Consider the following 26031-nt stretch of genomic DNA (forward strand, 5'->3'; position numbering starts at 1 on the left):
CACAAATTTAAATATATATATAACATAATGTATATAAATTAGGTTAAAATATGAACTAAGATATAATTATCACATCTCTCGTAGATAAGTAGGCCTGCAAATGAATAGTGCTATTTAGGCTCGACTCAGCTTAAGTCTGAGTCGAGCCCGAGTCCGAGTCGACTTCATGAACAGTTCATTGCTTGATTCGGGCTTGCTCGTTAAACAAACAAGTTGAACTTGAGCTCAGTTTTTGGACTCGTTAATGAGTTCGGACTAAGCTCAACAAGATCACGAACAAGTTCGTTTAGTAAAATTTTATTTGATTTATTCTTAGTCAGTATAAATAATTATCCATTAAAATTATACTTAAGCCCATATCATAATGTTAGCCCTAACTTATATCATTCTTGCCGGCACATTGCATCCCCAATCTCTCGGTCCTAACTTATCTCATTCTTGCCGCCACGCTTCGTTCCCAAGCTCATATCTCATTTTTCATCTCTCTTCCTCTGGTGTAGCTAATCCACGCTACATCTTCATTAGTCGTGATTTGTGAGGAGATGGTCAGCAATTGCAATGGAGACAGAAAGAGAAGATCGATGAACAAGGTCTGAAGTCACTTAGCTTATAAAGTCAAGGTCTGAACTATATACATGGATTTATTTATATATACATGGATTTATTTATAAATCTGGTATTGTATATTTATCTAAGGATAAGATATATATAAACACACGAAAATGAGATGGATGTGTTTGGCCAAACGAGCCGAGCCCTAGCATGACAATACCAAGTTCGCCCGAGCACCCTTCTGTTTTTGACGACCCGAGCCGAACTTTGGCATGCTCGGCTCGGCTCGGCTCGGCTCGGCTCGGCTCGGCTCGGCTCATTTGCACTTTTTCTTTCCCGTTTGCCGTGTAACCAAACGCACTGTCAAAAGTTAATTGTCGTTTCTGGTAAGTTCGAGCGTGGAATGTATCGATCACAAAACAAAATTTCTACCACTAGGGTTTTTTACGGCCGTCATTTCTGAGTAAAAGCAAGCAATCCATCAATTTGGACGTAACCACTCTCTGTCAGGTGTTTTTGCTATTCTATTCCACCATTTTCTCAGCCGGCACAATTTCAAGGTTCGATTATGTTTTTACCCTCAGTTTGGTAGCTGAGAAAATGGTGGAAAAGAAAGCGACTTGCAATCTGAATATCTGTTCAGTCAGCGTGTTTGCATCTAATTAGAAGTATGTAATATCTCTCTCATGTAGTTGTTTATGTATATGTCACACGTTTTATCCCCTTTTGCACATGCATTCGAGTTCTTTCAAGCCATGCATTATTGTGTTCTCATCACTTGAACTCGCGGGAGTTGCATTTGGAGTGTTCGATTGTGTTTTTACCCTCAGTTTGGCTGCTGAGAAAATGGTGGAATAGAAAAGCAATTGCGAATCTGAATATCTGTTCCACTGTTGCGGCTTCAGGAAAAAAAAATTATGATCACCCAACTAGTCGATTTGTTGTGATCAGTGCAGGGTCTCTGTTTTTCCGGGTATAAACCAATAATTTCTGATATATGAAGCTTTATATTTCTTTTTTCTCTTCTGCATTTTCTGACTTACCAAACAGAAAATTTTGTTAAGTACAGACTCATGATATTGTAGTCTTACTCACACTTGCACTGTTTATTACAGTTTGAGGTCATCTATTGAACTTTGAAAATATATTTAATTTTGTTTAAAATGCTAGATATTGCATGATTTCTGTTTGTGGAGCAAGCACAGTTACGGTTCATTTTTCTTTGTTTTATTTATTTATTTTTTCAGTTTATTGTTCTCTTGATTGAAAGACAATGCCAGAGCATGATCATTTTGGAATTTTGAAGTACGATTCATTTTTCTTTGTCCTTATTTATAGATTTAACCTTCTAATAGTTAATGATCTTCGGAGACCAGTAATCTTTAATTAATAGAAATATTGATTATTAGTTTTCTTTATAATTTTTAGGGTTGAGTGAGAAAAATACCCCTAATGTTTACATTTTGGGCATATAACACTCATATCCTTTATTTTGGGTATACAAATCCGTTAAGTTTGAAAAATGTGGCAAAGAAGGGCTTAATGTCTATATTCCGTCAAAAGTAATGTGCGTTGTTTACTTATCAAAAAAAGAAGAAGAAGTAATGTGCGTTGTACATGACTATTTTTTTTTTTTTTGTTTTTTTGATAAGTAATAATGAATTAAAAAAGACGTTCAATAGAAGACGCGTCCCAGAAACATTAGAGAAAGTGGGGTCTAAGGCCCCAAAGAATCTAAAAAAGTAATTAAGTCATCAGAAGAGGAACAAAAACTCATCTTCACATAACTAAAGAGAGAACGAATAATAAAAAGTTTCAGTGTCGCTGTAGACGACTCCTTCCCTTCAAACATTCTACTATTTCTCTCCTTCCAACTACACCACCAAACACAATGTGGGACAGATCTCCAATAATTACGAACACTCCTACTCACACGGCAACCTCTCAAGGCATGAATCAACTCCTTAGTAGGACGTGCCATTACCCAACATATGCCAAACAGGCCAAAAATAAGATTCCAGCAATCGTGCGCTACAGAGCAATGCATTAGGAGATGATCAATTGACTCCCCGTCCTGCTTGCATAGGCAACATCGATTAACAAAACAATTTCCCCTTTTCCTCAAATTATCGATCGTCAGAATCTTACCCCAAACAGCGGTCCATACAAAGAATGTCACCCTAGTAGGAGCCATAGAGCGCCATATGGTCTTCCATGGGAAATCATAGGATACAAAATTAGACAAATATAAGAATAAGGATCTTACTTCAAAGCGACCGTGAGAAGAGGGAATCCATGTCAAATTGTCAAACTCCCAGTCCTGAAATGAACGCCGAAAATGAACATTCCACATAATCCCACTATTATCAAGCCGATAACAGTCAGCTACGATGGCATGTTTATCAACTGCAATACTGTATAGTCTAGGAAATGTACGACATAAAGGCTGATCCCCACACCAAAGATCTTCCCAAAAACGAACGCAACGTTGTTGTACATGACTATTTTAAGTTATAAAATTCCTAAAACACTCTTTTGCTCTCCCCAAAATGCCCTTTATACCATTTTATATATAAATCACATTTCCCTCTCATTTTGCAAACCCATAGGGGCACTTTAGTCTTTTTACACTCACTTAGTTTTTCACCTTTTTTTTTCAATTACATAAGGGCGCTTTAGTCTTCTAATCTCTCCACTGATAACAGGCCCTTGTTTGCACCAATAGTAAAGTTTAGGGACTCTTAAGAACCTATAGGGGGTTATATACCCTATATGCATACTATAAGAGTGTTTATTGCCCACAACCCTGATTTTATTTTGGAAAATTGTCTCAAAAATATTTTCAGCTTGAGAATAGAACATGCACACATCTAAAGTTGTGAACTTTTATATGAAGAAAAAAAAGTGTATTACAATTTTTACTCAGATCAGTCATTCTTGGAAGTCTCTATTTATATCTAGTTTGAAATATAAGAAAGCTCCTAATCTCATTCTTGATCAGTAATAAGATACCGTTACTTATAGTTCTTATATAATATATATGCATATGCAACACATTCATATGTATTTTTCTTCTTTTCTGTAATAGATTGACAGAAATTTTTCAAAAATCATTAACTAATTAAAATTGTTAAATTTTCACCACAGAATGAAGTTGGTTCCTAAAAAATTATGAATGTATAAAGATTATTAAGTTATAAAATATATTTTTAGAGTGTTAATTTTCCAGTTCTCTCTTTGGAATATGTTACTTAATTCAAATTTCCTTTTGACTTGTGAAATGCTTACACTCAAAACTGTTGTCTTAAATTTGTTGTATTGTGTGTTATGTCACTTTCCAGGTTTCCTTTTTGCAAATTTGATGGGAAGTTATACAGATCATAGCTCAGGAGAGGACACTGATATAAGTGAATCTGAAATTGAGGAGTATGAAATTAAATCTTATGAAGAGCTGAAGAGTGGAAGCAACAATGTTAAAACATCAGACAAGACATTCACTTGCCCTTATTGTCCAAAAAAAGGAAAGCAAGATTACCCATACAAGGAACTCTTACAGCATGCTAGTGGGGTTGGCGAGTCTAGTTCACAAAAGAGAAGTGCAAGAGATAAAGCAAATCATTTAGCATTGGCGAAATACTTAGAGAAGGATCTAGTGGTTGCTGCTGGTCCATCAGAACCTGTGGCTGAGACTGATCCCCTTGCAGATTGTGACCTTGATGAGATGTTTGTGTGGCCATGGACTGGAATCGTTGTTAATCTTCCAACAGAGTGTAAGGATGGGCGCTCTGTTGGGGAAAGTGGCTCTAAGCTGAGGGACCAGTTGATAAAGAGAGGCTTCAATCCCATAAGAGTCCAATCTCTGTGGAATTATCGAGGCCACTCAGGAAGTGCCATCGTGGAATTTAATAAGGACTGGTCTGGGTTCAGCAATGCCATGTCATTTGAGAAGGCCTACGAAGCAGATCATCATGGAAAAAAGGACTGGCAGGCTACCACTGACAAAGGATCTGATCTCTATGGTTGGGTTGCTCGTGCTGATGACTATAAGTCTAACGGTATTACTGGAGAACACCTTCGTAAGATTGGAGACCTTAGAACCATTTCTGATATCATGACTGAAGAGGCTCGGAAGACAAGTAAACTATTATCTAACTTGACAAACATAATTGAGGTCAAGAGTAAACACTTAGAAGAAATGAAGAGCAAATTCACTGAGACTTCAATCTCCCTTGGCAAATTAATCGAGGAGAAGGATAGGCTTCATCAATCCCATAATGAAGGTGTGTGCTGTTATAGTGCTTAACTTATTACTCGTTACTGACCTGAAGTAGGTTAAGAAAATCTAATGTAGTATACTTGCAGGTAGATCAAATATGACATTATTCAGTTGGTATGCCCATTTGATTCTGTTGACAGTTAGAATCCTAGAGAGAGTAGCCTATGTCTCTGCAACTATCAAGAAGAAAAGGCTTTTATTGTTTGAATTTAATACGTTAATCTCTCTCTCTCTCTCTCTCTCTCTATTTATATATATATATATATATATATATAGCCTATTAACTAACAATTATTTACGGTCACAATAGTTCTTGACATGCTTGTTTGTATCAAGAAGAAAAGACTTTTATTGTTTGAATTTAATACGTTAATTTCTCTCTCTCTCTCTCTCTATTTATATATATATGTATGTATGCTATTAACTAACAATTATTTGCGGGCAGAGTATTTCTTGACATGCTTATTTGTATTAACCAGAAATCAGAAAAATTCAGTTCAGTGCACGAGAACATTACCAGAAGATTTTTAATGACCATGAAAAAATCAAGTTGCAATTGGAAACCGAAAAGAGAGAGCTAGAGATGCGGAGTAAAGAATTGGAAGAGCGTGAGGCTCAAAATGAGAATGAAAGAAAAAAACTCTCTGAAGATATTGAAAAGGTGTGGCATTTCTGCTTGATTGTAGAAAGTCTTATGTTGAAAATTGCGAGTCTTTGTTTCTGTTTTTCTTTTTGCAACTGATGTAAATACTGAATAAGTAAATCACTTGTTGTCAATAATGAATTGTCCAGGAACTTAGTAGTCACTGATATCCTGAAATCCACATGTTTTCTCAAGTGGAAAAGTAACAAAATTTACCTTTTTTTCTCCCCTTTGTACTGGATTACTGATGAAATGACCAAAACAATGGAATAAAATATTGGTAATGATCCTTGTGTCAATTAGATGAAAATACTTTGTAAGGTTATACAATAATGAATTCCAATATGACCACACACAGTCAAAACTGGTAAATCAACAATTTTCCCCAGACCTTCAAAATGTAGTGTTCTAGCCGTCTAGGTTTATTTTATAGACACTTCATTGATTGGTTGTTTATATTGGATGTCAATGCAAAATAGGTCTTTCTTCTAATTCTGTTACAATATGGGATAGACTAATGTATCCTTGAGCTTTGTGTCTTATCCGTGAGGCATGTAGATTTACATTTCTATCACTTATGACTGAATGGGCATGACTCCCCAAACAGAGTTGCTTGTCACACACTGGTTTCACAGACAACACATGTCCATAAACCAAATACACACACACAACTTGGTCCTGTCATAGGTTGGTCCGTCGAGCATCATTGTTAGATAGGTGCAATGGCATCAATATATGATGATTATGATCTGGATGTGTATTTAAGGTTGAGAATCGTAGTGATGCGGATGTTCATAGCAGCGTGATCCTCATTAACATTGTTGGATAAATGGGATATCCTGGTCAGGGTAGTTGTTGCCTTGGCCCTCACAGGCCTTATGATAAGGTTTCTGTTACATCTGTATAATGCAATCATAATTGTTTATATATGAAAAGATTATTCGTCATATCAGTTTATTTAATTTGTGTTTTTTGTTGGTAATTTTACACATAAATACTACTACTACATAAACAATATCAGTTTTTTATAACACAAACTTATCATCAATAACTTTTGTTGCATATATTTGCTTCTGCAGCGGTATTTGGTTTTATTTGTCATGATTGTATGCTGTAATATTTTGTTAAATGGAAATGCTTGACAAAATGAATTTCGTTATTCTCTCAGAATGCCATGAAAAATAGTTCGCTTCAGTTAGCAGCTATAGAACAAAAGAAGGCAGATGAAAATGTACTGAAATTGGCAGAAGATCAGAAGGTTTGTAAATTGATACTGGTCATTGATTAATGCCTTTAACATTTCTGTGTCAAGTCAAACGTAAGATAACTCGAGGTATGGCTGTAACTTTTGATTTCAGAGGCAAAAGGAGGATCTCCACAAGAGAATTATCCAACTGGAAAAACAACTGGATGCAAAGCAAGCACTAGAGCTAGAAATTGAGCGACTGAGAGGGACATTAAATGTTATGCAGCACATGGGAGATGATGGTGACCTAGAAGTTCTTAAAAAGGTTGAGGAAATGCACGAAAACTTAAGAGAAAAGGAAGGAGATCTCGATGATTTAGAAGCATTGAACCAAACCCTTATAGTGAAGGAGCGGAAGAGCAATGATGAACTTCAGGAAGCTCGGAAAGAATTAATCAATGTTAGCCTTTTTAATTTAACTTTCTTATTTCCTATAATTTTGAAATGCCGAGTCTACTAATTACCTTTTCCTGCCCCTATTTTGGTGCCATCTGCCAATATTGATGATCTTACTGAATCTTGCCAAATATATGATGTGAATAACTAAAATGATTTTTGATAGAATGAGAAGCCAGAAAGAATATTTATACGGCCTTTTGGTAACAAATTTTAGTAATGATGTTAAAGGATGAAGAGATATATATATATTTGGTCCAAATGTAGGAACCATAAGGCGAGTTTAGTGGAATGAGTCGAATTATTTGATTTTTCCTCTCTTTATTATTTCTTTTATTTTTATTTGGGAAATTCTACTCGATTATGGATTTCACATTGTTGTTATGTCATAAAAATGACAAGATATCCAATGTTCTATGTGATAGAAGTATATAAATTTTGCTTTTTAGATATTTCATACTCTTTTACCACATGACAAAGTCTTCAAGCTTGTGAGGAATATCTAATTAACTTGTTTTATAGGGCTTGAAAGAAGTACCAAAAAACGCTCATATTGGTGTTAAGAGGATGGGAGAACTTGACAGCAAACCTTTTCATGAAGCAAGCAAGAGGAAGTATAACGAGGTAGAAGTAGAGGAGAGAGCTTCGGAACTATGCTCATTGTGGGAGGAGTACCTTCGAGATCCTGATTGGCACCCCTTTAAAGTCATCAAGGTCAATGGGAAACATCAGGTCTGCACAAGAAACTGAAACTTGGCAACCACATAGTAAATTTGCTCTGAGCTGTTTGACTAGCATAAACTTCATTTTAAAGGAATATGAAGTAAAATATAGGGTAAATCCGTATGCAGCTTGGTTGCAAGGGGTCAATTATTATATACAACCAGCCCCTCCCATCTTTAATGTGCAAATATAAACTAACACAAAATGTTAGGATTCCATTGTCTCTGGGAGGTAGAGGTCATGAGGCCATCTGGTCATATCCTCTCCATCCTGCACGTCATGTTAGGATAAGTGAAATTTGGAAACTGAAGCAACTGTATGTTACCAAGTGCCAATGTGGCATAGCTTATACTCTCTATATGTCTGTGTCTGTTGTGTTTGTGTGTGTCTCGAGATTCCAACACATTGAAGTATGCCATGTTTTAGAGCTAGTTATGATTATACCAGCATGATTTGTTAAATAGTAGTTATGATATTGCATTTATTTATGGTGTTTAGTGATTCTTTAGACTATCACCTAGAAAGCTGTTCATTTTATTCACAATGTTCAATTATCCTGGGTGGTCATATTGGGCCTTCATTTGTAGCTTCTAGAACTGTACTTTAGTTCTCCATGGCTCATTAGCTAAAATTGAGTTCCAACAATGCTGTACTTTTTGGTCATGCATAAAATTTAATTTTATTGTCAGAAGTGACAGTGGTTAGTAGGGTTGTTTTATTGTCATGTAGCCAAAGTTCATTGCCATTATAGGACCTGCAAATGCCGTTATGTCTGATTGTGCATTAACATTCTATGTATTCACTATGTTATTGTTTACTTAAAGATTGATGTTACTGGTCAGGAAGTAGTAGATGATGAGGATGAAAAATTGAAGGGCCTGAAGAATGAATTCGGTGATGAAGTGTACAAGGCTGTCAGAACAGCTTTGATGGAGATAAACGAATACAACCCAAGTGGAAGGTATATAACCCCGGAGCTGTGGAACCATTTGGAAGGAAGGAAAGCAACATTGCGGGAAGGAGCTGCCTTCATACTGAAGCAATGGAAAGTATATAAGCGCAGGAGGGGGACGGCTTGATGGTTGGATTAATGTTTGTCCTTGTGTAGTGGATTTCTGTCCATGCGTTTTCCACGTAGCTAGATAGAAATAGAATGGTTGACAAGCCAAATGCTCTTATGCATAGAACAACCACTGAAGGATTTGGTTGAACTGATATTTAAGATAAAACAGCTGAACTTTTTTGGCATGGTTCCTTGAATCCTTGTGTAGTCTCATCTTCCAAATCCATTGTAAATACAGTATTTTGCATGATGGCTTAATTTTTTTTGTTTCTTTTTGTAAGTAGTTTTTTTATTTATTCATTCATTTTTGCATCTTCTTAATTATTTGTATTATTTGTCTTTTGGTGGTTGTGCTTCAAATTTGTCTGATTAAAGTTGAACATGCACCAACTTTATATTATTGATTGGAAATTCTGAAAGATGTTCATTTGCTTGTCGTCAACCGTTATGGTTATTATTCTGGAAGCTGAAGCAGATATATATAATTCTTATTTATTGCTACTGAGGAATCAAAGGTACCACAATACTCAATTTGCCTTGCTGAAAAAAAAGAAAAAGAAAGAAAAAAAGGAATGGTACCACAGTACTTGGATAATTTATGGAACCAAGGCTGAGATATTAATTTTATTGTTTTTGCAATTATTTCATTTGGATGCTTTTACTTTTCAAGTTATTCAATTGAAACATGCAGCATTACGGTAATTATTGAAAAACGATACAAGAAAACTGAGAAGAGCAAAGATGAGATGTTTTAAAAAATTCTTAAAGTCGCCTCTTAGAAAGCATTTTTTATTTTTTATTTTTATTTATTTATTTATTTATCCTGACAAGTTAAGGGATGAAAGAATTGGACACCATTCATTCAAAAAGCTGGATATTAATTTAATTAAGTTATTGTGTAACGTACCTTAATATTCAACATATATTTTACTGATCATTTTAAACAAATTTTAATACTCTCTAGAATTGAACAATTGAACTCTTTAGTTGACCTCTAACCATCTTTTTCATAAAACAACTAAGAAGATAATAAAAATTATGGGAGAATGAACAATCTGATTTTGACTTTCACTTTATTTCGTCTTGTCTCTACTGTCCAAAAAGCACAAACTAGTAGTAACATCCATTTTCCTTCTTAAAAAGCCTGGTTATTGGGGCCCACCTCAATAACCAGGAATTTATCAGCGCCGTTGATGCAACGAGCATCCCATATATGTACGGTTGGGGAGTACTTACTACTGACCAGTGTTCAGTTTTGAGGCATAATGATTGGCAATTAGCAAAGCCAAATGGTTGGGTTGTGCAGTAGCTCCTACTGCGGCTATTCAATTCATCACACTGAAACCATTTCACGCTTGACACTTGTTCGCTTTTCAACATATATATATATATATATATATATTTTACACTCCACCATCAAGTCTCAGAGCTCATCTCTTAAAAGTTAAAATATTGCACCCTCAGGTTCCTATATACATATAAATTGTGTGTGTGTGGGTGTGTGTGTATATATATATATATGCATGTTTACATAACAATTTCTTCCTTCAAATTTTGGGGATAATTTTTAGTTTATTTCATCTTTTGTTTTTGTTGCTTCGGTTTACCTTTTTTTTTTTGGGAAAAATTCTGTTTTTTAGTTATTTAAAAAATGTGGTCTTTAAAACGATTTGGGGTTTGTTCATTGTTAATGGTTTTGTTTTAGCAAGGGATAATCTCTGGTTTTGATTGTAAATGAGTTATATATGCTTGTTTAGATTACAGTGTCTTTATTCAAAATTTGGGGATAATTTTTAATTTATTTCTTCATCTGTTGTTTTTGTTCCTTGACTTGACCATTTTTTTTTTCTCGTGGGAAAAATTTTGGTTTATAGTTATTTAAAAAATGTGATCTTTAAAGTGCTTTGGGGTTTTGCTCATTGTTAATGGTCTTGTGTGGAAGGTGTTGATTATAGAACATGTGATACTTGAAATGTGTGGAAGGTGTTGATTAAAAATGGGTTAAATTCACTTTAATTTTTATATTTGGATGTTTTTGCAGGCACTTCAAGTTTGTTTATATTCAAATGGCGGAATATTGCATTTTCAAGGAGGAGTTACAAAAAGCGCGAAAACTTGTTGTTAGGCTACATAAGGAGGTTGATGTCAAGAATGGACAGTTGTTCCTCAAGGAGTGCAAGATTGAGGAGAAAGATAGACTGATTGAATCGTATGCTCAAGGTATATGTCATTATCTACGTGAAAATAGTAGTGCTTCTTTTTCATATAAACATTTGGTGTGAAGGGCTTAGCTAAGGGCCTGTTTGGCAACCCTTAATTTGCTTTGTGATTTCGTTGCCAAATCGTTTAACAACACAAACAAATGGCAAAAACATGTTTCATAACATTTATTGCATTCTGCACAGTATCGAATCTGCTTCAGAAAAAAGGCCCAAATTTGGAAGCTAGAAAAATATGTTTTAACTTGTTTTTGCTTGCTATAGTTGAACAAGATTCTTTTAAAACATCCAATATTATGTGTAAATGCCATATTTTATACAGACATCCAAACATCTTTCTTTTTTTTTCTTTCTTTCTTTTTATAAATTTTTTGGGAAACATTGTGCAACAAATTGTTACCAAACATGTTTTTGTTTTGTAATAAATCATAGCACAACAAAAACATTGCTTCTGCTTTGTATGAAATTGAAATCACAAAACAGAAATAGTTGCCAAACAAACCCTAAATTTGTCATTCTTAATTTTACTAGTTGTAATGTAGAAGATGATGGTTTAGGTTCGGGTTGACATGGAGGTCTGTGAATTAGGGTGTTAAAGACAAGTTGAGGGTTCAAATCATCATTCATGAAAAAATAAAAAAATAAAAAATTAGAGGTTTTAGAGCTCACAAAGGCCCTCATTTGCACCCTGCTTTTTAAATTTGATAAAACTACAATTTTAGTTTAGAGAGTTGCAGCTTAGAGAAGATACGGGTGGCTGTTACTACAGTCCTAGTTGTTTTACACACAGAAGTTTAAGAGGATTGTGGTGGGAGATTGTTTCTAGGGAGCTAATTACTTTACATGTACAAGGAGGAACTAAGCCTCTGAGAGGTTTGTAGCAGAGTTCAGATTTCAGCATGCTACAATTGAACTTCTTTTGGACATTGAAAATACGACCTTTTTGTAAAAGCATATTAAATCCCAAACACTGCATGTTCGGATCAAAATTATAGTTTTGTTTGTCTCTTAGTAATAAGTTGCTTCAGGATGTATTCAATCTGGTAGCTCTGCTTTTCATAATACATGTTCATCGCTAGCACCTGTAAAAATGGATCTATACCTTTTATGTCTTGTTAGTTTGTCAGTTCTTTTTAATTTTCTATTCCACTTGACTTGTTTCCTCGAAATTGTAGAAAGTGAAAGCTTAAAATCAGAAAATGAGAAGTTGAAGCACGACTTTGAGCTTCAAAAGGAAGAATTCGAGCAGCAAGTCAAAGAACTTGAGCATTTGCACTATACTGACCTGGAGAAGAAAAATGAATTGCTATTGTGGTTGGAGCATAAGATGGAGGAGAAAGATATGCTAATCAAAGCATGCATTGAAGGTATGCCACATTTTTTTAGATGATAGTATTTATTTTGTATGCATAAATTGTAGTACCAAAGGCTAATTGTGTTTTATTTAATGTATTTATTCATATAATGATTTAAAATGCTTGCTTCCTAACACTGGTAGAAAGTGGAAGCTTAAAATCAGAACATGAGAAGTTGAAGCATGACTTTGAGCTTCAAAAGGAAGAATTCGAGCAGCAAGTCAAAGAACTTGAGCATTTGCACTATACTGACCTGGAGAAGAAAAATGAATTGCTATTGTGGTTGGAGCATAAGATGGAGGAGAAAGATATGCTGATCAAAGCATGCATTAAAGGTATGCCACATTTTTTTAGATGATAGTATTTATTTATGCATAAATTGTAGTACCAAAGGCTAATTGTGTTTTATTTAATGTATTTATTCATATAATGATTTAAAATGCTCGCTTCCTAACAATGGTAGAAAGTGGAAGCTTAAAATCAGAACATGAGAAATTGAAGCATGACTTTGAGCTTCAAAAGGAAGAATTCGAGCAGCAAGTCAAAGATCTTGAGCATTTGCACTATAGTGACCTGGAGAAGAAAAATGAATTGCTATTGTGGTTGGAGCATAAGACGGAGGAGAAAGATATGCTAATCAAAGCATGCATTGAAGGTACACCACATTTTTTTAGATGAGTATTTATTTTGTATGCATAAATTGTAGTACCAAAGGCTAATTGCGTTTTATTTAATGTATTTATTCATATAATGACTTAAAATGCTTGCTTCCTAACAATGTTAGAAAGTGGAAGCTTAAAATCAGAACATGAGAAGTTGAAGCATGACTTTGAGCTTCAAAAGGAAAAATTTGAGCAGCGAGTCAAAGAACTTGAGCATGAGCACAGTAGTGACCTGGAGAAGAAAAATGAGAAGCTATTGCAGATGGAGCATAAGGTGGAGGAGAAAGATATGCTAATAGAAGCATACATTGAACGTATGTCACATCTTTTTATATCATAGTATTTATTTGTATCCCGTAAATTTTACCATCAAAGGCTAATTGTGTTTTAGTTAATCTATTTACTCAAATAATGATTTATAACGCTTGAAAGATGGAGGTATAGGATCTGACTTTCTGAATAGACTACAAAATTAGATAGTAAGTTTTCATTTTACTTCCTGACAAATCAAGAAAAATTATGAATTTTGGATTTAGAAGTTGTAGTTTAATGGAATGTCTAGTCAATTATTTTATTCAAATATAGACAGTTATGTAGCTCAAGTGTCATCGTCCTAATAAGTTATTCCCTAAAAAATTGACCTGCCCAATATCTCTTGGTCACTGTGACATGATCAAATTAATTATAAGCACATCTAAAATCCAAGGACCCATTTGATTTAGGCCTTGGGGATGCGTCATGAGTACTTGTCACTTCTGAAACGGAAATAGTAAAAACATTTGTGGATATGTCATTTTCAGTTGTTAAATGGCTTTTGTTTCTGAAGGAAAAAATTGATCTGCTTTCTGAAAAATGTCTGAAAACTAGTCCTTCATAGGCCCTGCTAAAGGTGTTTTATCATATTACTCTTGCTTTTCCGGTTTTAAAAACGTAAATGGATTTCGAAACAACACTACATGGATCTTTATCATTTGGCATACACAAGTATGTATGGACAAAGCCTTTAATAAGTAATGCTACTCAAACAAAAGACTAAGCCGACTATAGAACATGGAAGAATAATGTCCAGAAGATAGTTCATATGAGTCTCACATGTTGCCATTTCATGAATATCCATTGATCACTTTACTTTCATTTTGGTTATCCAGCTTAGTTTCGCTTTGAAAAGCCAATTTTTAAGAAGTTCGAAGCAAATTTTGTTCCTAGATTTTTAGGAAGAAAATTGGCCAAAGATCTGACTTTCTCGTGCTAGAGGTGATTTTTTATTTTTATATATATCAGTGAAAAGATGTCCCTGTAACTAAAAGCATACTCAATTCTGGACACTACCATTTATGCTTCTGTGTGCATATGTATCTATTTTAATGAAGTTCTCTATTTTTACAAAAACAAAGGAAAAAAAAAACTACTTTGTAAAACCTTTCATTCCTTTCTATTTCATAGTCTCTGTAAATATTGCCATGGGTACAATTCAAGCTTCAAAAAGAAGTTTGTGAAGTTCTTTGCGAGACATCAGCATTACATCATTCTGAACAGGCTTAAAGAGTACTTATTTTTAACAAGATATATATATATATATATATATATATATATAAATGATACTTTGGTTAAGTTGACATCATTTATTTTTGTTATTAAGTTGCTATTGTACTCTCCGTTTCTATACTAAAAATTTGAGGACCCAAGAGTAATCATATGCCTATGGGATCAAGTTGACATATGAGGTGCTCCTGTAATTAGACATCTATTTAGTCTCTCACCTTACATGCTCCTCAATCAATTTTTTTTTTCCCAGTAAGGCATGCTTATCAATCATGCCTCTAAATTGGTTCATTCTTTTCTTCTCATGTTATTTGTTGCTTTCTTTGATTTTTTAGTTTATGTAGTTGACACTTGACAAGTGTACAGTTAACTAGCATAAACATATAACAGATCATTTATATTTGCCAGATATTTACTTTCCAAGTTCTTATTTCATATTAAAACAGGATTGAGTGAATTACAAAGCCTCAAAGTAGGATATGAAAAGCTGAAGCAAGACTTCCAATCTCTAGTGATAGCATTTGAGAATCGAACCAAAGAATTGGGAGAGCACGAGCACCATAATGACCCGGAGAGAACAAAGGTAAGTGTACTTGTCTTCCATTAAAATATCCCTTGGGCTTCCCCTTTATCACTTATAATCATGAAAAGGGCAGATTTGGATTAAGCTGTTTGGACCTGTCTGAGACTCACACGTATGCAACTTGTTCACATCTCTTGTCCAAATCGTATTAAGGAAAATTACAAATTTATGGTTGTGTTACAAGAACGAACATGAGTTCAAAATTTATAGAGATAAACTTATTTATGAAAATCTAGAAGTATTCCAGTATAATACACCTACCCGGTAAAAGAAAAAGAGATGTTCCATAATGATACAAGATGACTTACAGTGACAGAGCTAGGAGTTTAACACCTATTAAAGTTACTGTTTGGCTTCTTTTAACATGTATCAACGTGTCAAAATACTAGCATACTAGCTTCCTAATATAATGGTCAACAACCATATGTGTGCGGACGTGATCAGCTAAGCTAGCGCACTTATCAAAGTCCGTCTTTTGGCCTAAACGCTATCATGGGCTTATAAGTAAGCTGGGCAAGCAATATTATGCTTGTTAAATGCTCAAATTTCATATTTTTTAGGACCTTTTTTATTACATCCTATTATTGTATTGCTTTGAATTTGAATGCAGATCTTTTCTGTTATTATTTAAGCTTGCATAAAATTTGTATAGTTGATGCAGTTGGAAGGAAATTTGAAAGATCAAAACCCTTCAGAATGTAGTGATAGTTCTGGTATCCAGATCAAGGCTTTGAGAAAAGAACTAGAGGACAAAACAGATGATATGAGAGATTTGGAAAGCCTTAACAGAACTCTGATAGTTAGAGAGCACACGAGCAACATTGAGCTTCAAGAAGTCCGCAAAGAACTGATAAATGTATGACTTGACTCATTTTAGCTGAATTTTTATTTAATAGATGACCATAGCTTTTGTTATGCTAGAAAATTGAATTCTAAATTATATCTAACGACTGCAAATTGTTTCTCATTTGGAATTTGGCCTCATTTTTTGCCACCCAGAGTTTGCATGGTAAGCGAAGCAAAAGATCCATACTTGGAATTAAAAGAATGGGGGAACTTGATCTGCAGCCGTTTCGAGATGTGTGCTTGGCAAAGTTCCCTGGCGGAGGCTGGGAGGAGGAATCTGCTAAACTATGTTCCCAGTGGCAAGAGAATTTGAAAGATTCAAACTGGTACCCGTTCAAAATTGATCAGAAACAGCAGGTATGTTTGAATACCTCCCATCCGCACATTGAATCTTTATAAAGAAAGCTATCACTGATTGAACTTAGATTTGGTAGATGTTTTGCTTCAAGGAATGAGAATAGACAGTGAAAAGATTCTGGTTCTAAGAAGTGAAAATATTATTTCTTATCAAAAAAAGAAGTAAAAATATTATCTTCTATTTATTTTGAAAAAAAAAAAAAGAATGTGTGTCTTGGATGTCCCATTAAAATGAATGGATTATTTCTCATATATGCCATTTGAACATAGAAATCTGTGATTAATAGGGGGAATGCAGAAAGAGAGAGCCATCGCCGTGAATGAATCCATCAGTTGTGAAGATAGCTTCTATTTTCTTCGATGGTCCTGTTTAGTCGTGTACTAATAAAGATGGTATAGGACTCAATGAAGAGTGAATTGTCTTGGACTTTGAGTGAGTCCATTTAGATGCCAAAAATATATATATATATGGAAATTTTATGGTCATACCTCTTTATAATACACATATCATACAGTGATGATTGCATAACTAAATTACTCGAATCATTCTATGCGGATTTATGAATGCTGTTAGGTGCAGGAAACTATAGATGAAGATGATGATAAGTTGAAAGAGTTGAGAAAGGAATGGGGTGAGGAAGCATACAAGGTTGTTGCCAATGCATTGCTGGAGTTGAATGAATACAATCCAAGTGGAAGGTATGTAGTTCCCGAAATTTGGAACTTTAAGGAGGGACGAAAAGCTAGTTTGAAAGAGGCAATTCAGTACATCATCAAACAACGGAAGACTTGTAAACGTACAAGATTATACTAAAAACTATAATAATAATAAATAAATAAATAAATAAAAAAGGGGAGCATTTTAAGACTTGATGAACTACTTTCTTATACTGAGCCTCACACAGATTAAGTATGGTTGTATTTCAACAAGGAGACTTTATCAATGATGTTTTGGCTCTTACTGAAGTTCCTTTGGAAGCTCTCCTGTTTTTTGAGTCCTGTTCTTGTCTATAGGGACTAGTCTTTTGATCGTTTTGACAGAGTAGGAAATGGAGTTATAGGGATTGTACTCTCCTGGGGTATGCCCCTTGTACAGTGTAATCTTGGCCTTGGGGCTTGTTTATAGATCTAACTCTACTTACCAAAAAAAAAGGTGGTTTTTGACTTAGTTAACATGCTAATTCATATGATTTGAAGTTTATGAAATACAGATAACATATGATTCCTCTAGAGATTTATAGGTTCTCAATATGATTACTGAAAGATACTTTCCTAGCATATTACTGATAATGGTAAGAGTCACAAAGCCAAGCTTTGAAATGACAATTAAAGTTCCTTTTCATTTGTTGAAGTTTTGGCCCATAAATATTACTTTTTTACTTCTCTACAAGAGAGTTGAAGGATTTAAGTGAGGACAAAATGCATGCAAATCTACCCGTGATAGCTCAACTACCAAGGGCTTTAAGGTTAACTTTGGTTCGAGACTCATCAAAGATGAGGTCTGAACTTAAATGATGCATGTGATTTGTAAGCAATTGTTGGATTTTGTAAACCATCCAAAGTTTAAATTGGCTTCTTAGGTCCTTGATTCAAAACTCTCAAAAATGAGGCCTTTATTTTTTTTTATTTGTGATCCCAACCATTAATAGTCTGAAGTGACTTTTCCCATAGTATGAAAAAATAAAGGAAAATGATACTTAAGAGCATCTCCAATGCCCTCTTAAAGAGTCTTTTAGAATTAAAATATAGTAGGTGGATGAAAATAATACACTTTAATTAGCTCTTAAAAGACCTCTCATATTTTGAGATTGTCAAAAGTATTATCATGTATAATAGCTCTCAACAAATTTTGAGACATTTCTTTTTTGTCATACGGTGCCGTTTCAATATAGCATTTTGACACTATAGCTCCTTTTAAAATATAACTTTGGTATAAAAAAAAATAGCATTTTGCATTAAAGATGCTCTAAGCCCACATGACCAACCGAGGCATTGGGTCCCAAATCCCTGGTAGGCATCTAGCCATTTCAGGATACAATCAGGAAAAGGCTAGTCATTTTGATTAGTGTAACTAAGGCTAACACTTAATTTATATATATATCTGATTACTTCTAGCACGTAACCCATATATATCCGATTAGTTGTCAGTTCGGATCTGATGTGGGTCAAGACGCCTCTAACAAATTAATAATTAGTCTGTTGGACTTACCCAATTACTACCCTGTCCGGATCCGATGATAAGTCTGTTGGGCTTAAGTATAATGGGTCCAAAAATAAAATAAAAATAAAAATAAAGTTGGAAACCCTAATACTCCCACGATCCCATCGCCCACACACACACACACACATAATGTGTATATATATAAGCGCATACCTAATGGCTTTCAAGCGACGAGTCCTCCAGTAGATAGCCGCAATACCCAAAACCCCAACTCCTCTTTCTTCCCGGACTTGTTTCACTCTTTGACAGTGATGATCTTCTATGAATGTCAACCTGTCATGGAGGCTATGATTAGAAAGAGAGAGGCTTGAGTGGGTGGTTTTCTCTCTCTAAAGAGAGAGAGAGCTCATTCGATTTTGGTGGGTAGTGAGAGAAGACGATGAAGAAGAAGAAGAAATCAAGGATTCAGTGACTTAAGATGCCGCCCCCTTTTACACAAAAGAGGAAGGCTTTGGCGTCTGAAATCACCAAATCTGTCTTCTTTTTTCCTCTCTCTTCTCACTCTATTCTCTTTCGATTAGGGTTTTTTTCCTCCACAATGACAGACCTTTAAAAAAATTACACTTGATATGAGCCTCCATTAATACCCCAAATGATACGACATAGATTTTTTTATTATTTGTATGGTTTGTGTATTTGGGTTTGTGTTGTATTTGCATTTGTTGTGTTAATTGTAGAGAGATGTTTTGTTGTCTCTCTATATAACAACTGTGCATACAGAGAAAGCCTGATACTCCTTGAATTTGTACCAGATGGAGCTAAGAAATTGGCTCTGTTTGGTAACAGATTCAAGGAAAATCAGGCAGCGGCCAGACAACCGTAGGGATGGTATCCACAGATGAATTGTTTTTCGTTCAGTTTGTCTACTGATTCCATCTCATATTTCATTTTTTTTTATTTGTTTTTTTGAACTGGAGATTTTAGCATAGAAAAACCCTGCAAAACCATTTATTTTATTTTGAAGATTATTGTATAAATTATCATGACTAATCCCCAAATTTCGTATTTATTTTGTTCTTTTTAATGTTTGAATCTGAATTATATCATGCTTAGTTTGCCATAAGATTGACAGAGAAATCAAATTATTTATCGATGATCCAAATTCCAATTATCTTATATATAAATTGCTTTCCGATAACAAATTGATCAGATTACATTTTTAATTCATACACATTCACAAATACTGAGTGCACCGTGGATGATGCATGGATTCGATATTTATAAATGTATATTTTTTTAAATATGGATTTTTTTTATAAATTTTAATTGAGGTAGAATTATGGAATTGAATTTTAATTGAAGTAAAATTGTGTAATTTGAATTTTAGTTAATTTGTTAAAGAGAGATGAGTAGCTAGACAATTAAAAAAAAAAAAAAAAGCGTAGGTTATATGGTGTCTGTATTAATATATATATATACACGCACGCACACTATAATAATTTAAAAGGATAATATTGTCCTTAAATTAAACTTTTCATCTCCCATGAAAATGGTAAATAGCGAGTGTAAGCGTAGAGAATTATAAAAGACATTTGGGCCTTAAAATCGTGCATAAAACTTAGAAAATCGTAAATAATTTATAAAATGTCAAAATTAACTGTAATTTTTATCAAAATTGATTTTATGACTTTTGATTAATAATAGTAAAAATGCTAAAATTTAATTTAAAATTAATATTCAACAAAGTAATTAAATAATTATTTTCTTAATGATAATTAAAATTAATTTTTTAAAATAATTATATTGATATATTAATTAAGATAAAAAAAAATTTACAAGATTAAATAATAATAAATTATTAAATTTTCTTTTATTAAATTTTTTTAAAATAAATAGATAATTTGAGTTTTACAGAAAATTTTCTAAACATTCTTTTTTTCAGAAAACTAAACTAAATATATATTTTCCTTTTTCAAATCATATTGTTCATCCCACCACCAATGACGCAGCAAACTGCATTAAAACACCTCAGGTCTGATTGTAAGATTACTGACATAACAGACTGTTCTTGCTACCATGAGACATTAAAAAAAAAAAAACTAGTGAAACAGAGGAGATATTATATCCAATTGGACCGCAAATTAAGCTTTAATTTGAAGAATTATCTTGTAATATTTTCCATAAACATGCTCCAAGTTTTAAAAGGCAATTTAGTAAATCATACTAGAGCCCAAGGGACCATTTACTTTCATTCATGCCTTTGCTTCTGTAGCACAGAAGCTAGGAACCACCTGTGTGGATACGGGTGTAAATCCGATACGATATGATAATAGTATATATATATATATATATATATATATATATATATTAATCAATTTTCTGTAATATTATAAATATAAATGCACATGACACTTCCTTTCACAACACATAAAACAAGCATCTTAGTCATAACCTAATACATTTTGAATTTTTCTTATTAATTATGATATACTATTAATGTTATAAGAGTTACTTGTTAAAAATGTGTTATGAACTATCAGAGAAATCTTAAATACGTAGTCGAAGTATTAGATACGTGTTATAAATTAAAATATAAATTTTAAAATTATGAATACGTTTAAAAAATATTGAATAAGTATTCGAAGAGTATTGATATCCAACACGTATTTAATAAGGGTACATCACTCTCGTATACAAGTATTTGTGCTTCGAAAATAAGCAAATTTCACATTAAAAATACTAGAAGAAAAGTACCATTTATTAATTCTAGTTGTCTTTCCTCGGTGTGAAATAGGGTTTTCAAAATTATCCTCCAATAAATCTTCATTTAGAACATTCGTGTCATCTCTTGTTTCTTTTGGTCCTCTAATCTTCGACATCTTTTACTCTCTTATATGTATTTTTGCAACAATGATACAAACATACAGGGGCAAAAAGATAAAGAGAGAAAAAATAAATTTGTAAATCACTTTTTATTATCGTCTGTGACAATTATTGAAATAAACACTTTAAGATAATAATTTTATTCTATTTTAATATTAACAAAAAAAATCTTCTTGAATACTATTTATTAGAATTACTTAAAAATTCCATATTGGTTAGTATATTATTACAAAAAAAAAAAGGCCAGATATTCCCCAACTCTATTTTACCCTATATAATAAGCAAATGATGTGGGTGTGGCCGCCCTTGGGGGGGGGGGGGGGGGGGCCGGGGGAGAAGGGGGGTTAAATTGCACTGACACCCCCTTGAGGTTTTGGTCGAGACCACTCAGCGGACGATCAATGGCTTTTTTTACATTAACACTCCCTGAGGTTTCAAAATTGTGCATTAATACTCCCTCTAGACCTCTTAAACCATATGAAACTACATGTTACAAATTTAATTTCCTAACTAAATTTAATGGATCAAACTAACATCTTCATCTCTTTTATACATATATATAGTTTATATATAATAATTATTATACCACCATAACCACCGCCACAACATAAAAATAAAAATTAAAAATTAAATTAAATTATTATTATTTTTTAAGGATAAATTGCAGTGACACCCCCTCAGATTTGCCTAAAAGACAAGTAGATATAACTTAGGCTAATTTTGAAAAGTGATACCCCCCAAATTTGCTAAACTAAACAAAAACACCCCTAACGTGATGAAAGTATATATTTACCCTTTAACTTCAAAATTAATTACATTAACTTTATAATTTCATATGAATTAACCAAAATGACCCTCAACTATGTGTTTGGATCACTTCACAACTATCACACCCAAATACCACCACTATCACCACCAAGAGCCCAACCACCCCTAAATTAGGCTTCATCCCCTTTCTTACACACACACCCCAACACCCTATCACACCCACAACCAAATTCAACCCACCACCACCATCCACAACCACCCCCACAACCAATTTCAATTTAGCTTAAGTGTTGTGAACTGAGTTGTGTTCTTGATTATTGTTCTCGACTATTTTAGTTTTGTTTACTTTTAAAAAATAATAATAATAAATAAAGAAATAGATCTGTGATAAAGCCCAGAAACCCTCTGCAACTCAGTTACATAGCCGATTTATTTTCTCTGTTCATTCATCATTAGCAGACCTTCACCCCTCACCACCAATTAATTACAATGCCAAACCCCAAAATAATAATAATAATAATAATAATAAAAGGGTTAAGTGCACTAAACCCCCCTGTACTATGACCCAATTGCCAAAAAAAAAAAAAAAAAACCCTGAAGTAAGTAAAACTCCCTAAATTATCATTTTGTTGCACTCATTCACCAACCGTCAAGCAGCTGTTAACTGAAAAATGAAATTACCGTTTAGCCCTTACCCTTGTTGAATGATTTTCCACCTGTTATCACAGGAGTTGGAGGCCAAAGAGGAAAAAAAATACTGATAGAGAGAAAGAAAGGAGGAGGAGTAGCAATTTGCATCAGTTTTGCAATTCAACTATTCTTCCAACTCTTCAATCACAAACCCTAATTTCATTAATTCAAAAACACCATCCCCGCCATGGTAGATGGAGATCCAAGCATAAATTTGATCGTCACTTCGAGTCTTCAACTTTGTCTCTGTTCGATCAAATTTGAAGGAATTACAGAGGAGGTTTCGTGGGTTAAGTCGAAAATAAGGAAGTTACAAGGGTGGGACAACTACAATTGAGGGCGGCGAAGGAACTGAGTTCGGCGGTGAACATTCGAGCGAATATGGGGGATTGGGTCAGGTCTTCGTCGACATCATCGGCGCTGTTTGTAATAGCAGAACACTCTACAGCAAACCCATGAATATGTTATCACGGATAACAAAACAAACTGTGATACTCCCAATTTCATAATACGAATTGATCAAGTCCGCGCACAAAATAAGGGGATATCAAAATAATTAAAATATTTCAAACAAGCACAGATTACAAAATGAAATAAATAATAAATAATACGCTGAAAAAAACTAATAAATAATAATTTTCATTAATAATTCTCCAATGGTTACAACTAGGGAATCTCGTAACTCAAGGACCCCTTAACCAAAATCCACTATCCAAAAATTCATCAATAAATACTGAAGTAATAATATCCTACTTTGAAATAAAATAGAAAGAATTGATAAGTCCTCCAACTACGGATCCTTAACCTTGAGACTTGGACCTTCTAATAACCTGAAAAATAAATCGTGGGTTAGACTCACGAGCAAACTCTCTCTACAAGGCCTCTGAAAACCAATAAAAAGATCATCTCTGACCAAAGCCAATTCTAATAAAGTCTTTTATCTTTATTATACATATATATAATTAATTATATACAGTATAACAATCACATATATTACTAGGTTCATTAGTTCCAAAACCATTAATAATGATTAAATAATAATTATTCCTAAACCAATCTACCATTTCTTTTAAAGAAAAGTCTCTTAAACCTTGATTCCAACCTAAACAATTATTTAATCAGTTAGATAATAAATTATAATTAAAAGAATAATATAATTAATCCATAACCCAATAATGATTTAATTATTTAAATCACATATCCAATAATTATGCTTTGACAAATTATTCATGTATCCACCAATATTATTTTATTAATATACATAAAATAATATATTAACATATAATTACTAGATTATTCTAATTTAAGAATATCTAATCATAATCTAACCTATACATACAATAACCATAGATAAAATTTTAATCATCTAACGCATAACAATTTAATTACGCTTTGGCAAATCAACCATGTCATTATAAATATATTTATTTATATATTGACAATTTAACCATGCCTCCTTTAAGTATATTTATTTATACATTGGTAATTCAACCATGCCTCCACAAGTATATTTATTTATATATTGGCAATTCAACCATGCATCCACAAGTATATATATATTAATACTTTTAAACTAGCAACTCATTCATACTTCTTATGTATGTATTTTATTCATACAAATACTTAAGTAATACATTTACGCATTTGGCAACTCATCTCCAAACCTTAAAAGTTAATTTATCAACTAAATAATTCTTACATAAGCAAATTAACTTATCAACAAAACAACTCATACCTAGGCATTTCATACATATTATATGCATATAATTAATTTAATAACCAACCTATCCAGATATACCAAATAAGGCTAATAATATTAATCATCTTAAATAATATATACATATGCACACACATATATTAAATAATATATGCATATAACACATTCCTTAATAATCCTTTGATTATTTAAAATCATATATACATATATATTACTAATTATATATATATATATATATATATATATATAGACACACACACACATGTCCATCCATACAACTCATAAATTAATTAAATCAGATATACACATATATAAATAAATATGTATATATATATACCTCCTTCCATCACCAATGTATTAATTTAATTATATTTATGCAAATTAAATGATACTAAATATCGTTATAATTGATTTCCCATAAATACTTTATCTCGGTTTAAATAAATTTTCGATATCGTCTTATTAAAACGTAAATATCTCCTAGTAGAATGGAAATTTGATAATGAAATTAGTACCATTAGAAAAATGACGAAAATTCCTTAAATTTGAGCTCAATAATGACTCAATTTCGATTTAAAATGACTGAATTATGACCATTTAAATTTCGAGTAATAAAACAAGCAAAATAATAGGCTGAGCTCAATCGATACTGTGAGCGCGGCCGCACCGGATTAAAGACTAAAATGCTGACATGTGTGTGATAACTCCAGATTTCCGGATGCGGGTTGACCAGGCCCACGCCCGACTACCCGAGGATATCAAAACAATTAGTAACAAACGAACACATAATACAATTAAGATAAACAGGAAAAAATAAAATTGCTGAAAAGAATACTAAAATGATAATCCAGAAACTGAAACCTCAGAATAAATTTTATAAATAAGAAACTATTCCGATACATTCAACTTCTCCATTTCTAATACAATTCGGGAATCCATCTAGTGGACCCCTAATAAAAATCCAACACTGACAAACGAAGAACTGAAGAAAATCCGATGCTAAACCATAAAGCAAACTCCTACGTCGTCGAAAGAATGAGTAGTCGTCTCTGCTCAGCACGAACAAGCTCTAAGACCTGGAACCGCCCGTTAACTGAAAAATAATAGTGGGTCAGGCCCACGAACAAGTTCTATCCTAATCACAATCCAAACAGAGACCCGATACGCAGATACATCCTAAATGTCTCAAGCATATCTATATAGTCTGTAAATATATATATATATATATATATATATATATATATATATATTCACACTACAGGACTCTCACTGGACTATAACGAGGGTCTCAACCTGAATAGAAGGCAACATGCAAAGCGCACCTGAGTAGGCATGACTACCTAAGCCTA

At 33.3% G+C, this 26031-nt stretch overlaps 2 protein-coding genes and 1 non-coding gene across 7 annotated transcripts; all 3 read left to right on the forward strand.

Moving 5' to 3' along the window:
* Window positions 1-384: 384 nt before the first annotated feature.
* On the forward strand, window positions 385-9220 carry LOC132312063 (protein INVOLVED IN DE NOVO 2-like). Of its 3 annotated transcripts, none has more exons than XM_059810299.1 (7): window positions 385-620; window positions 3894-4832; window positions 5308-5489; window positions 6640-6729; window positions 6830-7117; window positions 7636-7845; window positions 8679-9220. In XM_059810299.1, the coding sequence occupies exons 2-7, from the start codon at window positions 3914-3916 to the stop codon at window positions 8913-8915; spliced, it is 1926 nt and encodes a 641-aa protein (XP_059666282.1). In that variant the 5' UTR covers window positions 385-620; window positions 3894-3913; the 3' UTR covers window positions 8916-9220. The 3 variants fall into 3 exon arrangements, with proteins under 3 accessions (XP_059666282.1, XP_059666280.1, XP_059666281.1); XM_059810297.1 differs by lacking the exon at window positions 385-620 and adding an exon at window positions 933-1525; XM_059810298.1 differs by lacking the exon at window positions 385-620 and adding an exon at window positions 933-1220.
* A 1178-nt stretch (window positions 9221-10398) lies between these two features.
* On the forward strand, window positions 10399-17610 carry LOC132312065 (factor of DNA methylation 5-like). Of its 3 annotated transcripts, none has more exons than XM_059810300.1 (9): window positions 10399-11119; window positions 12294-12485; window positions 12617-12808; window positions 12937-13128; window positions 13258-13449; window positions 15124-15260; window positions 15922-16116; window positions 16260-16463; window positions 17038-17610. In XM_059810300.1, the coding sequence occupies exons 1-9, from the start codon at window positions 10966-10968 to the stop codon at window positions 17275-17277; spliced, it is 1698 nt and encodes a 565-aa protein (XP_059666283.1). In that variant the 5' UTR covers window positions 10399-10965; the 3' UTR covers window positions 17278-17610. The 3 variants fall into 3 exon arrangements, with proteins under 3 accessions (XP_059666283.1, XP_059666284.1, XP_059666287.1); XM_059810301.1 differs by having other exon boundaries at window positions 17044-17610; XM_059810304.1 differs by lacking the exon at window positions 17038-17610 and adding an exon at window positions 16751-17020.
* Window positions 17611-19417: 1807 nt separating this feature from the next.
* Window positions 19418-19569, forward strand: LOC132315536 (small nucleolar RNA snoR143). Its single transcript, XR_009483719.1, has one exon. It is a non-coding gene; the product is annotated as a small nucleolar RNA snoR143 (small nucleolar RNA).
* The last annotated feature ends 6462 nt before the right edge of the window (window positions 19570-26031 follow it).

The sequence above is a fragment of the Cornus florida genome, unplaced genomic scaffold (genome assembly GCF_030987335.1).
Source record: "Cornus florida cultivar Cherokee Brave unplaced genomic scaffold, ASM3098733v1 CherokeeBrave_3.0.0_Hap2_Chr06, whole genome shotgun sequence".
In the NCBI taxonomy this organism is placed as follows: Eukaryota; Viridiplantae; Streptophyta; class Magnoliopsida; order Cornales; family Cornaceae; genus Cornus; species Cornus florida.